This window comes from Suncus etruscus, chromosome 6 (assembly GCF_024139225.1).
Source record: "Suncus etruscus isolate mSunEtr1 chromosome 6, mSunEtr1.pri.cur, whole genome shotgun sequence".
NCBI lineage: Eukaryota > Metazoa > Chordata > Mammalia > Eulipotyphla > Soricidae > Suncus > Suncus etruscus.
In genome coordinates, this window is record NC_064853.1 from 11,771,306 (window position 1) to 11,783,596 (window position 12,291).

At 38.8% G+C, this 12,291-nt stretch overlaps 1 protein-coding gene across 1 annotated transcript in view; it reads right to left on the minus strand.

The window, feature by feature from the left end:
* Positions 1-12,291, minus strand: part of SGIP1 (SH3GL interacting endocytic adaptor 1) — a 216,755-nt gene that overhangs the window by 111,739 nt on the left and 92,725 nt on the right. The window contains exons 2-3 of the mRNA XM_049774428.1: positions 6,903-6,966; positions 1,447-1,471 (exon numbers count right to left, since the gene is read on the minus strand). Coding sequence (XP_049630385.1) covers positions 1,447-1,471; positions 6,903-6,966 — 89 coding nt within the window. The remainder of the gene's footprint in view (positions 1-1,446; positions 1,472-6,902; positions 6,967-12,291) is intronic.

The window sequence follows — 12,291 nt, forward strand, 5'->3', positions numbered from 1 at the left end:
CTGCCGTCCCAATCATGGGCCAGGAATGTGTGTGTGGAGAGTGAATGGGGGTGATGGTGGTGTGAATTTTTCTCCTAGAAATTAAAGCTAATGATAGCTAAAAGGGCAGAGAACACTGAGGTAGCAACGAGTCTCACAGACAATGAGCAAGGGGGAGAGAGGGTTTTGAGGAAGAAGGACAAGCTTGAGGGTGGCAGAGGGAGAGAAGCAGGAAGGAGAATCCAGCCTGGGAGAGCAGGGAGAGAAAGCACAGATGAACTGAGCCTTTCCAATCAGAATGGAGAGGACAAGAGGAACTGGGGAGGGGACTGAGACAGAAGCCAAGAGAGGACATGGAAGCAGAGAGTACCTGAGACAGAGTTAAGGAGAGGGCTCTGAGCCAGAAGCAAAAGGTGAGAAGAAGCTGAGTCTTCTGGGTCTTTTTTTTCCCCTGCTGAATAGAGTCTTGATTATAGTGTTACCCAATGTCTGATCAATTTCCGTCTAATTTCTTAACATTTCACGGTGAGAACTACATGAATGCAAAAGGCACCCCGAAGCTGAGCCCTGAGTCAAGTGTTTGGCGGGGAAGCTCTCGTCATAACTGCAATTTCCCCATTTAGGTTTGATATTATAAAGACTGATTAAAAATATTTTTAACCTCCAGATTATTTTCGTTCCCATTCTGGCCCAGTGAGCCTAGTATGAGTACTTCCCCCCCCCTCCTATAACAGCTGTTTCTTTGAACCTTCTGAATAGACATCTGATTTAAATTTGAAGGAAGTCATTTTAAGAGTTGGTTTGGACTCCCATAAATAAAAGCTGGGTACATCTAAGTCTGGCATCTCGGACTTCTTTAAAAGGCAAGATATCTGACGGCCAGCAAGAAAACTCGGTAACTGTTAAAGTAAACCCGGAGGGCCCATTTTCCTCTTTCAGGCTGTAAATTTAGGCATAAGTGGTTTCAAGACCATTCCCTACTTTTGAATTTAATATCGAAAATGTATCTGCAGCTCAGCTCGAAAAGGGGAAAAGCGTCCTTCAATTTTATTGGATCTCAGACCCATTATGACTTTGTGGCCACTGCTGGAGAAAGAGCATCCTCACATAATGAGCTTTTATATCATTAAATTGGAAATGAAATAACCATTGCCGGTAGCTGCCCCTACTGGGATGGTCTGGCTTTTGACCCTCCTGCTCCCACCTCCCAGATTTGGATGATGGTTTTGCTCATTTACACTAAAGCAGGGGTATAGATGAATGCAATAAATAAGTTTAACTTGACCAAGACTGCATGTGTCCCTTGTCATTATTCCAGAAAAAAAAAATGAAACCGAGAAAAGTTCAAAAAGTCATGTAAGCTATTTTCCCCCCTATAGGGTGGGAGGAAGAAATATTATTTTAAGCAATTTAAACAGCAAATAGGAAAGTGCAAACCTATGAAAACATGGTCATTTAAATACTTACAATTCCATCTCTATCTGGTGAACCACTGCAACAGAAAGAAATGGGCATCTATTAGGAAAAACGAATCATTCTTGCTACACCAATGAAAATCTAAGAAGAAATTACCCTTTCCCCCTCTCCCTGGTTCCCACCCCAGAAACGCTGTTAATGAAAGGGAAATCAGAGGAGAACTGAATATTATTTGACTCTGAGCTTGTAGGTGAGATGAGAGGTGAATATCATTAATATCACAGTCCTCCAGCACTGCTGGGAAGGACCTCAACACCAGCAGGTGTGGACTTAAGATCAAAACCACAAATCAAACCCAAAATAACTGAAGTTAATGGCATAGGATTGTTTTTCACTTTGGGGAATGAGGGTAGGGGAGAAGGGCCATTTAGTCTGTCTCACTTATTTCTCTCTAATCAAATAACCATGGGAAATGTAAGCCATCTCTCCTGAGAGAGAAAACGACTTTCCTCCTTTTAAGAAGGGACTTTTACAATATTCCTCCATCCTGGGATTCACCCAAATCTTGAAACCTGATTGTGTAATTTCTTTCCTTTATGACAAAACTCAACTTTGGTCTCTCTCTGGAGAAGTCCGATTCTTTCTTAAACACATAACCCTCACTATCTCCCTCCTCTTGTTCTCTATATATAATGATTTAATTAACATATATATATTTATTTTTGGTCTTAGGGTTACAATCTATGATAGTTAGGGGTTACTCCTGACTCTGAACTCATGAATTACTCCTGGTGGTGGTTTGGGGACTGGATAGGATGGAGGGTATCAAACTCAAGTCATCTCTGTGTAAGGTAAAATACTCTCTCTATTGTACTATCATTCTAGCCCTTTTGACTTAGTTTAAGAGAATTAATTTCTATATCTTTTATTTTGGTATCACACCTGGAGGTGCCCAGAGTTTACTTTTGTCACTGAGCTCATTGTTTACGCCTGGTTCTGTGCTCAGGAAATCATATTTTAGGCCAGGGATTGCACCTGGTTTGGCTGTTCGACCATGGCAAGCACTCTACCCACTGTACTATCTCTCGGGCACTAAATTTCTTCTTAAATGTTGAGAACTTCTCTTTCTTCCCTCTTTCTGCATTTATTATTCTGAATAGAGGAGAGTGAGACATTCATGGTAATGCTTTGCTAAATGGCTCATTTGTCTAAGCACACAAAAACTTTTCCTAGCAGAGACTTTGAATGAATGGGTGTCCAGATCCTATTAGACCCTACCAGTCATAGTTCTGTAATCACGAGCCCTTTTATGTGTACCCCACTCCATCCAGATTCACAGAAAGGAATATGAAAGTATAAGGAAAAATATCTTATTTATCTTAGATAGATCATGCACGTAAAGAATTTATAGGAATTCCTGACATTAAATATTAAATATGTATTTTTGATTTTTTTGGTTCTCTACCATAATCTGTCTTTATTAGAATCACAAAATCAGGCACTTATAACTATGCTACATTTTTAGCAATATTGGAAGGTTATTATTATTGCTATTTGGAAAACTGAACTGGTGAAAGGAGAGGAAGAGAGTGAGAGTGTAGTCATGGCAACTTCCTATTTTAAATCACTCTAAGAGCTGGAAAATGTTATTCTAACCACATGAAGCCAAAAATTATGCATAGATGGGACCAGTACTGCCTGTAAGAAAACTTCAATAAATACTTAGAGTGGACTATGAAATCTTGAGAAGTTTGAAGTGATTATAACTTCTTTTATAGATGGGACTAGACAATGAAACTCTTTACTGATTCATGTAGTGTGTGTGTGTGTGTGTGTGTGTGTGTGTGTGTGTGTGTGTGTGAGAGAGAGAGAGAGAGACAGAGATAGAGACAGAGACAGAGAGACAGAGAGAGACAGAGTTAGCAGGATGGTAAGCGACTCTCTGGCCTTCAATATGTGATTTTCCTTCCACCAACATTTCCTTTAGAATTAGCAGACAGACAGATAGGAAATGAAGTGGTAGAATAGTAGGTAGGTCACTTGCTTTGCACATGGCCAACACAGGTTCAATCCCCAGCACTATATATGGTCTCCCACGAAATGCCAAAAGTGATCCCTGACTGCAGAGTCAGAAGCAAGCGTTGAAACCCAGCTAATGTGGCTCCCAAACAAAAATAAATGTAAAAGAATTGGCATATGGCTAAAATTAGCAAAGGATTCAGGACTGGAGAGATGCTGTGCTCAATTTACTTGTGTTGAATGTCACACATGATCCAAGTACTGCAGAGTTTTCAAGGGTAAATCTTAGAACTATAGGGCTTGAATAAGCACATATCTTTGAGCCTCACAAGACCTGTTGATTAAGAATCGTCAGGAGTGGCTCCTGGACCTCCTGACTTCTGTTTGAGAGGGTCACACTATCCTCTAATTGGGAGAATTAATTAAAACCCCAAAATATCAGGATAGTGGAGGTAAATTATAAAGCACTTGATGGGAGTACACTATTGTTCAAAATAGTGACTTTTAAGTCTGTAAGAGGGAAAGAGATTCAAGACTATGGGAGGTGGTGGAAATCTTAGGTGGGACTGAGGACATTCCTTGGCCATAGGATTAATTAGTTCTAAGAATATTCATTTAAAATGAATAGGAAGAGTATCTACTGATAAAAGTAATTTTTGAAAAAAGATTGATAGCTTCTAGGGATTAGAAACTAAGTGAGAAGAGAGACAGAAAGAGAGGAGGAGGAAGGGAAAGAAAGAGACAGACAGAGAGGCAGAGAGACAGAGAAAGAGAGAGAGACTGGGTACCAGAGTAAGAGCAGAAGCCTCCTTATTTCATACCTTTAGAATGGGATGACAATAATGGGCCCATGTGTGGTTGAGCTCAGCCAGCCTTGGGGAGGATTTTGGACTCTTTTCCCTATTTAGGGAACCTGTTGTTTCCCTCTTTAATTTCCTTTACCTACCAAAGATTATGGTCAGTCAGTGGCAGACACAGTCTTTAAAAAATAAATTCACTGTTGGCTAAATATGCTCTGTTGGGCTGTGTCACTGATGCTGACAAGTGACACTGATGATAGTCAGGGCCATGTCTGGCTCTCAGAGAAATGAGATGCCATCTGAAGTAAACCAAGGCAGAAAAAGAAAGTGTAATCCCAAGGCCTCTAGGTAAGATTTAGCACCTAATCTTAACTCTGTAGATGAAACTTCTTGACGGCCTTGAAGACCACCAAGTGCTCTGTGTAGTAAAAAGTTTACAAGACAGCAATTTTCTGAGCAATAATGAAAATGACAGGATCCTCAAAAAAATTATCCAATTTCAATTATTTAGGAAAATGTGTAGAATTATAGTAAATATAATTTTTATAAAATATACACTTACATTGGTTGATATAAATACATTTATATCAAATTCTTTTTTTAATATATATTTTTTATTTGAACACCTTGATTACATACATGATTGTGTTGTTTGGGCTTCAGTCATGTAAAGAACACCACCCATCACCAGTGCAACATTCCCATCACCAATGTCAAATTCTTGTGATGCCTGGAATTACTTCTTATATGGTATTCCTTGGATATTTGGGGTATTAAATGGTATCAGGGATCAAACCCAGACCTTACACATGCAAAATACATATTCCATCTTTTAAGCCATATCCCTAATCCTATGAAACAATTAATTACTAAAATAAATAAGCCCAAGTTGTCCCAGTACTCAAATTCTTTACTTTCTCTGACTTTCAAGCTTTTAAGACTTCTACTGCCAGCTGTCTATTGCTCAAGGGGGGACAAACCCTCTAACTGGTACTTAAGACACTTCAGTTGGGTCTGGATTCTCCTTTCCAGATTTGCCCTCTAGTATTACCTATACTTGAGACTAAATAGATTGAAAAACTAGATTATTCCTTTGACCTCCAGGCCTATTTGACTTTTTCTCCTCTTCTTTAACTGTTACTCCTTTTCCCATGTGTTTCACTTTTTTTTTGGTTTTTCTGCCACACCCAGTGACGTTCAAGGGGTTACTCCTGACTATGCACTTAGAAATCACTACTGAATTGGGGGACCATATGGGACGCCGGGGGGATGGAACTGCGGTCTGTCCTCAGCTAGCATGCGCAAGGCAGACGCCTTACCGCTCCGGCCCCATGTGTTTCACTTTTGATGGCTCAGAAGGATGTAACATATAGTAATCTTTATCAGTGATAACACAGTCATTGGCTGAACATATACTAATTACAAAGTACATTACAAGAAGGCATTGCAAAGAAAGATATTTCAGTTTGTGTGATAGATGATTTACCCCATGAATTTTGTATTTTTAAGGGTAAAGGATATGGCGTGATGTTCATCACTTAGGGATCAAATTAATTTCTGAAAAAAGTAAGAATGAAAAGCTGAAAGTAGAAGTCATTGGTGAACACATTTTAACCTGTGAGTTGACAACTATTTAATTTCCCATTTTCTAATATTTCTTCCAAACAACCACAGAAAAGAAAGGAAAAAAGTAAAAAAAGCAAAAAGAAACAAACAACCACAGAGTGGCTGACTGCATTTCCTTGGGTCACATCTAATCACAGCTGAATTGTAGTGTTTTTCCTATGTTCATATGGGCTAGAGTCTTGAGCTCCTGGGCCAAAGTAATAGTACAATCAGTAGGGGAGCTGGCCTTGTAGGAGACCAAACCAGAATTTGAATCCTGGCACCTTATATGGTCCCATAAATTCTGACAGGAGTTAATTTTTGAATAGAGTCAAGAAGTAATCCCTAAGCACGGCCAGGTATGACCCAAAGCCCAAACCTATCTTGATTTCTTGACTAGCTGATTTCATATATTTAAGTTAACTATCTGAATCAAAAATGCATCTTGGGTCAGAGCTTAACATTTGAAGGAGGGTTTAAGATTTAGGGACTGGCACTGTTCGGTCATTAGATCTTTTCAAAATGTATCTGTCTAGCTATATTTATCTGTGGGCAACTGATTATCTGGGGCATAATCATTCAAACATGTGAAGATTTCCAAAGAGTTGCTCTGGCATTGGTTTCTTTTGCAAATAGCTTGCTCCTCCTGCAAATTCTGTTGGGCAAAGGGTTATTTTGCTTGTAAAAAAAATCCCAGCATGTCTAGAAAGAGTTGGTGAATGTTACCTAATGTAACTCTGTCTCTGATAAACCTACAATTGGTGTTTTCTCAAACATTCAGTATGGCAAGCCTAAAATTATTGTCACAAAAGCAATAGTTCCATCTCTATCTCCTTGGGCACTTCTGGGAAGTGTTCTATAGAAATAGCACTTGCTGAAACTCAAATACACCATGGAAACTCTTCTCTCTCTGGACACAATCTATGACCTCTTTACGTATGCTAAAGAACTGAGAAATGGGGGGGGGGGGTGGACAGCAAAGTACACACTAGCCAAGAAAACAATGCATATTTTAAGGTCAACCACAACAGCGAATCTAATGCAAGTAATGTTTTGGTGTAGGGAAACTTTTAAAGTACATACGTTGAATCAGTGTCCTTTTCTTTCTTCCGTATTCCAAAGGCCTTTCTTGTACGTTTTTTCAATCCTGTGGGGGGAAGGGAACAACAAAGAATCAAAGAGAGATATATTTTCTATTTGAATGTTTCTAGCTACATTCATAACATGTGTGTGTGTGTGTGTGTGTGTGTGTGTGTGTGTGTGTGTGTGTGTGTGTGTGTCCCAGTGTTTGGAATCAAACCAGCACTTCACAGACATATTTTTATTTTATCTCATTTGTGGACTGTGGGTCAAAATGGGGCTCAGGAACTGTTTCAGACTCTGTGTCCAGAAATCACTCCTGGTAGTGCTCAATGAATCATGTGTGTGGCCAGGGATCAAACTAGAGTTAGTTGCATGCAAGGCAAGCACCTTGTACTAAATCCTGTACTATTTCTCTGGCCCCTTTCAGAGCTGGAATTTATAGTTACCAGGTAAATATCCAAGAAGCAATGAAAGGCTCTTCAATTGTGTATGTAGGTATATACATATAATTTATTAATTTTTTTACCAAATATTTTCAAAGACAGCACTGTAAAATTTTAAAACCAGAATCCAGAGAGGAATAAATAGGAATAGAAGGGAGATCAGGGACAAGTATAGAAAAGATCACAAAAATTCCCTTCAACTATTGTTATTTATCACACAAACCAGTCTCTGCTGAGAAAGTACATTACAAACTGAGAATAGCAATTTCCAAATCAAACGCATTTTTGAGATGGGATCATTCCAAGACATGGGTTATGTATAAACCATAACCATGAAGTTCAAGAGACCTGACAGAGTGTCTGTATCCCATAATCCCCATCTCACACTCTTCTGGCTCCTTGACTCTGGCTGGGCTAAATGGTTAACTAGTCTTTGAGTAGCCTCTATGGTTTATATATCTGCAATACTCTCTTCTCTGTAGAGTACTTACCTATGGTCACAATTCATTTTCCATATGATTTGATGTTCAGAATGTCAATTAATCCTTTTAGACCCAGCCCCAAACCACTCCAATTGTAAGTACCCATCAATCTTAACAGTAGAAGACATTGAGTATTCTGTGCTCCCCAAGGTAGCCTCATACCTGTATAAGGTATCAAACAGGCCCACTTCTTGTTTCCTACCTCTCTTTCTCTTATTATAGACCTGTCTTCTAGAAAGGTTCCAATCTTCTAGAAAGATTCCATCCTGTATATGTCTCCTATTTTGAGTTCAGATATTATTTGTGGGTTCTTCCATTTTTAATCCTGTTTGAGATTTCTATTTATCCCTTGCTCCATAGTTTATATATATAATTATATATTACATATAATTATATATATATATTAGCATGTGTGTCTTGTGTTACAATGACTTTAACAGAAGAAACACCTACATAGTCATTACTTGTTTGCTACTGGTCATATGCAGTCTTCTCAACACACTGGGACTGTAAAAGTCCCTGACTTTCAGGATTTATGTGCCATTACCAGGTGGCACAAAAGGAAAAACACTGACAGAATCAGCGATTCGATGACACCTTCTTCCAAAACAAGTGAGTCAGTTGAATGTGCTCAGATGATCTGAGTCATTCATTATCTGGCTCTCAAATATAATATCCAAAATGCTTCTATTCAGTCTAATTTTGTATTTTTACAGTCATCCCATGTAAGACATTTAGGACTTTAAAATGACAGTGTTTGTTTTTTAAATTGATTTTTTCAAAATCTCCTCCCACATAAAAACTATTCTTTATTTCTCCAGTAAGGAGTTTATATGAAAACATATTGACATTTAAAACTATTATTCCATGACATTTAGGAAAATCTTCCTTTTTATTCTATTTTTTGGTGGGGGAGGGTTCTGCAAAACAATATACAAGGATTTGATGGCTACTCCTAGACAAATCTGAGCCAACTGGACCACACAGTTCAATGTTAGGACTCAGTGGTGCTGAGGGTCATGAGGGTCACTCAAGTAATGCTTGTGGGGCCATGAAATGCAGATATTACTTGCCAATGCTAAGCATATGCTCTAGCCCTATAAACTATCTTCCTAGGTTCGATTGTGACACTTCCCCTTTACTTTTTGGTTCAGTTTACGTTGTTTGTGTGTGTGTGTGTGTGTGTGTGTGTGTGTGTGTGTATTTGTGTGTTTCTCTCTTGCCTTCTTTGTGACACTTCCTATGCTGTGTCAATCTTGTTCATTCTTTCAAAAACCCAACTCTTGGGGCCAGAGAGGTAGCATGGAAGTAGGACTTTTGCCTTGCATGCAGAAGGACGGTGGTTCAAATCCTAGCATCCCATATGGTCCTGGGAGCCTGTCAGAAGTGATTTCTGAGCATAGAGCCAGGAGTAACCCCTGAGCGCTGCTGGGTGTGACCCAAAAACCAAAAACAAACAAACAAACAAAAATAACTCAAAAAACAAACTCTTGGTTTTATTTATCTTTTGAACAGCTTTCTCTTTTTATTTCACCAATATCTGCTCTGATTTTTAATATTTCCTTCCTTCTGCTTGCTTTGGGTTCTTTTTTGTTGGTCTCTTCTAGTAGTTTAAGCTATGTAGTTGAGTTATTTATGTGGGCCTTTTCTTTCTTCTTAATGAAAGCTTGCATTGTTGCAACTTTCCTCTTAATACCACATTTGCTATTCTCATATGTTCTTTTTTTTGGGGGGGGGGGTCACACACGGCAGTGCTCAGAAGTTACTCAAGGCTCTGCACTCAGAAGTCACTCCTGGCACTCAGGGGACCATATGGGATGTCGGGATTCCAACCGGGGTCCATGCTGTTAGCCACATGCAAAACAAATGACTTACCGCTGAGCTATCTCTCCAACCCCTGTTCTCATTAGTTATTATAGCTTATATCTTCACTCATATCTCTGTTACTAGGAATCTTTTGATTTCCTCTTTGATCACTAGTTGTTCAGTAGTAATTTTTTTTTATTATCAAAGTAGGAATTTTATTATCCAAGTAGGAAGTGTCACAAAAAAAGCAAGAGAGAAATACACACACACACACACACACACACACACACACACACACACACACAAAGTAGGAAGAAGGAATACTTGGACAATGGTGGAGGGAAGCAGGTATTATGGAGGAAGGCATGATTGCTGGAACTTTTTGGGAGTCATAGCTGGGGGCACTTAGGGGTTACTCCTGGCTCTGCACTTTCAGAAATCGCTCTTGGCAGGCACAGGGGACCATATGGGATGCCCTGATTCAAACCACCATCTGTCCTGGGTTGGCTGTGTGCAAGGCAACCGCTCTACCGCTGTGCTGTCTCTTGGACTCCAATGTTGGAACGTTTTGTGCATGAAATCCTATCATTCATAGTTTTGTAAACCACAGTGCCTAAAATAAATTTTTTAAAAGGAATTATGAAAAATTACATTAAAAGACAAATGAAAAAAATTTAAAATGTGCGTTATTCATTTCTTAATGCACTTCGAAAGTTCTAGAAAAAACATCCATGCCACTGTGCTCCAGGTAAATTTAGAGGGAAAATGTTGTCTTGTCTGTGAAGATTATTAAAAAAATATTCTTTAATACTGAACACAAGATCTAGTTGAACTTATTATGCAAAAATTAGAAACAGACTTAAACCTTTATATGTTAGACTGAACAAATTCTTCAGAAGAATTTTCAAACCAATAAATAAACAAAATTTAGACTATGTTATATACTAATGTTAAAATATCAAATATCAAAATGTGATAAAATATCAAAATCAAAAAATATCCAAATCTGACTCAAAAGCACCTTTAGGAATCTTGCATTTTGTAAAAATCATACTTGAAATATTTTCTCTCAAAAGGAAGCATGAAATAAGGAGGCTGCCTAAGAGGAGAGGTGGCTGGATATTCTGGGAGGAGAAGCTCGACTTTTGGAACAAAGACTATGTGGAGAATATCAAAAAAAGGTTGCCATCACCTCTCTGCCATCACTAGAAGCTGTAAGTGGTTCAGACACTCACAAATGTCAGATGCCGTGTTGAGCACTTCACAAAGAAAAGTCCAGCAACACTAAACCACACTTGATGGGTTAAAAGACAGCTAAAGGTGATTAAAGGCCTCTTCCAAGATTATTAAGTATATAAGAGACAAGACAAAGATTTGGGCAGTTTTGTTTGACTCCAGGATAAATAAGCAGCTTCTTATCTAGCAGTCATGAGAACACTTGCAGTTCCCAGAGCAGTATCCAGTAGATCCAGTAGCACTATTGACTCGACCATTGCTTCAAAAGATCCATAACACTCAAGGTCTGACTAGAGTAACAATTATATTTCCTGATTTTGAAACATACATTCCACTCGTGTTGTTTTGGATATCCCTTTGTTATCAAAATATTAAAGATGGAAGAGAACTCCATATGGAAGTGAACCCCCCCCCCCAAATTCATGGATATTATTACCAAGGAGCAAAGAATCAAGAGTGAGGGATGTGCTATGGCCTCAGTTTATTTCTAGGTGAAAAGTTTTCATCAGGGCACACTGAAAAGGCCAGGTTAGTCTGGCATAAATAAAAAGAAAAAAATAGATAAAATGTCTGGAAGTAGCAGTCTCCTTACCCCAGCCCTTCTAAGGTGAGAGCAATTACTTTATTTATCAATATGTGCTGCCCAGGCCTGAGATGAAAGTAGCATCAGCTATCCTATGGGTGATGGATGTCAAGATTCTCTCATACCCCAGAGTTCTTGCACCATTTTTTTTTGTTGTTGTTTTTGGGTCACACCCGGCAGTGCTCAGGAGTTACTCCTGGCTCTATGCTCAGAAATTGCTCCTGGCAGGCTCGGGGAACCCTATGGGATGCCGGGATTCGAACTACCATCCTTGTGCATGCAAGGCTAACACTATCTCTCCGGCCCCTCCTGCACCATTTTTTATGAGCAGTCCTCTGTTAGTCATCAAGATTCATTTTTGCCCTCTTATTTTAAAAAATAAACTTGTTATCTTTTAAATTGAAAAATATTTTTAGGAAAATTATGGTGCACATTTCTGAAACACAAAGGCTGCCCTTCGTATATTTGAATCTTAGGACACCACCCTGTAAACATAAGGACACCCATTACATTTTACTAAGTTGTTTATTTCTGTAATAATTGTAAGCCTTTCAGAGGGTATTTATCAGAATGTAGGGTTACATAAAGGTGAATCACATGTCATGGAATTATTATTTTCTTTCTGTAGGAACTCAGGCCAAACATTTGGTCTCAGTAATAAAAAAATCAGGCAAATTCAATTGCCCTGGGCATAATGCCGAATATTGACAGCAACTCCAGACTGGGAATATCTATTCATTATGATGTGCACTGTATTTCTGTCAGGAAAGATGAAAACGCTTTGCATATCAGCTCTTTCTCTATGGTTTAAATATAGGTATTAGAATCTAATTCAGTGT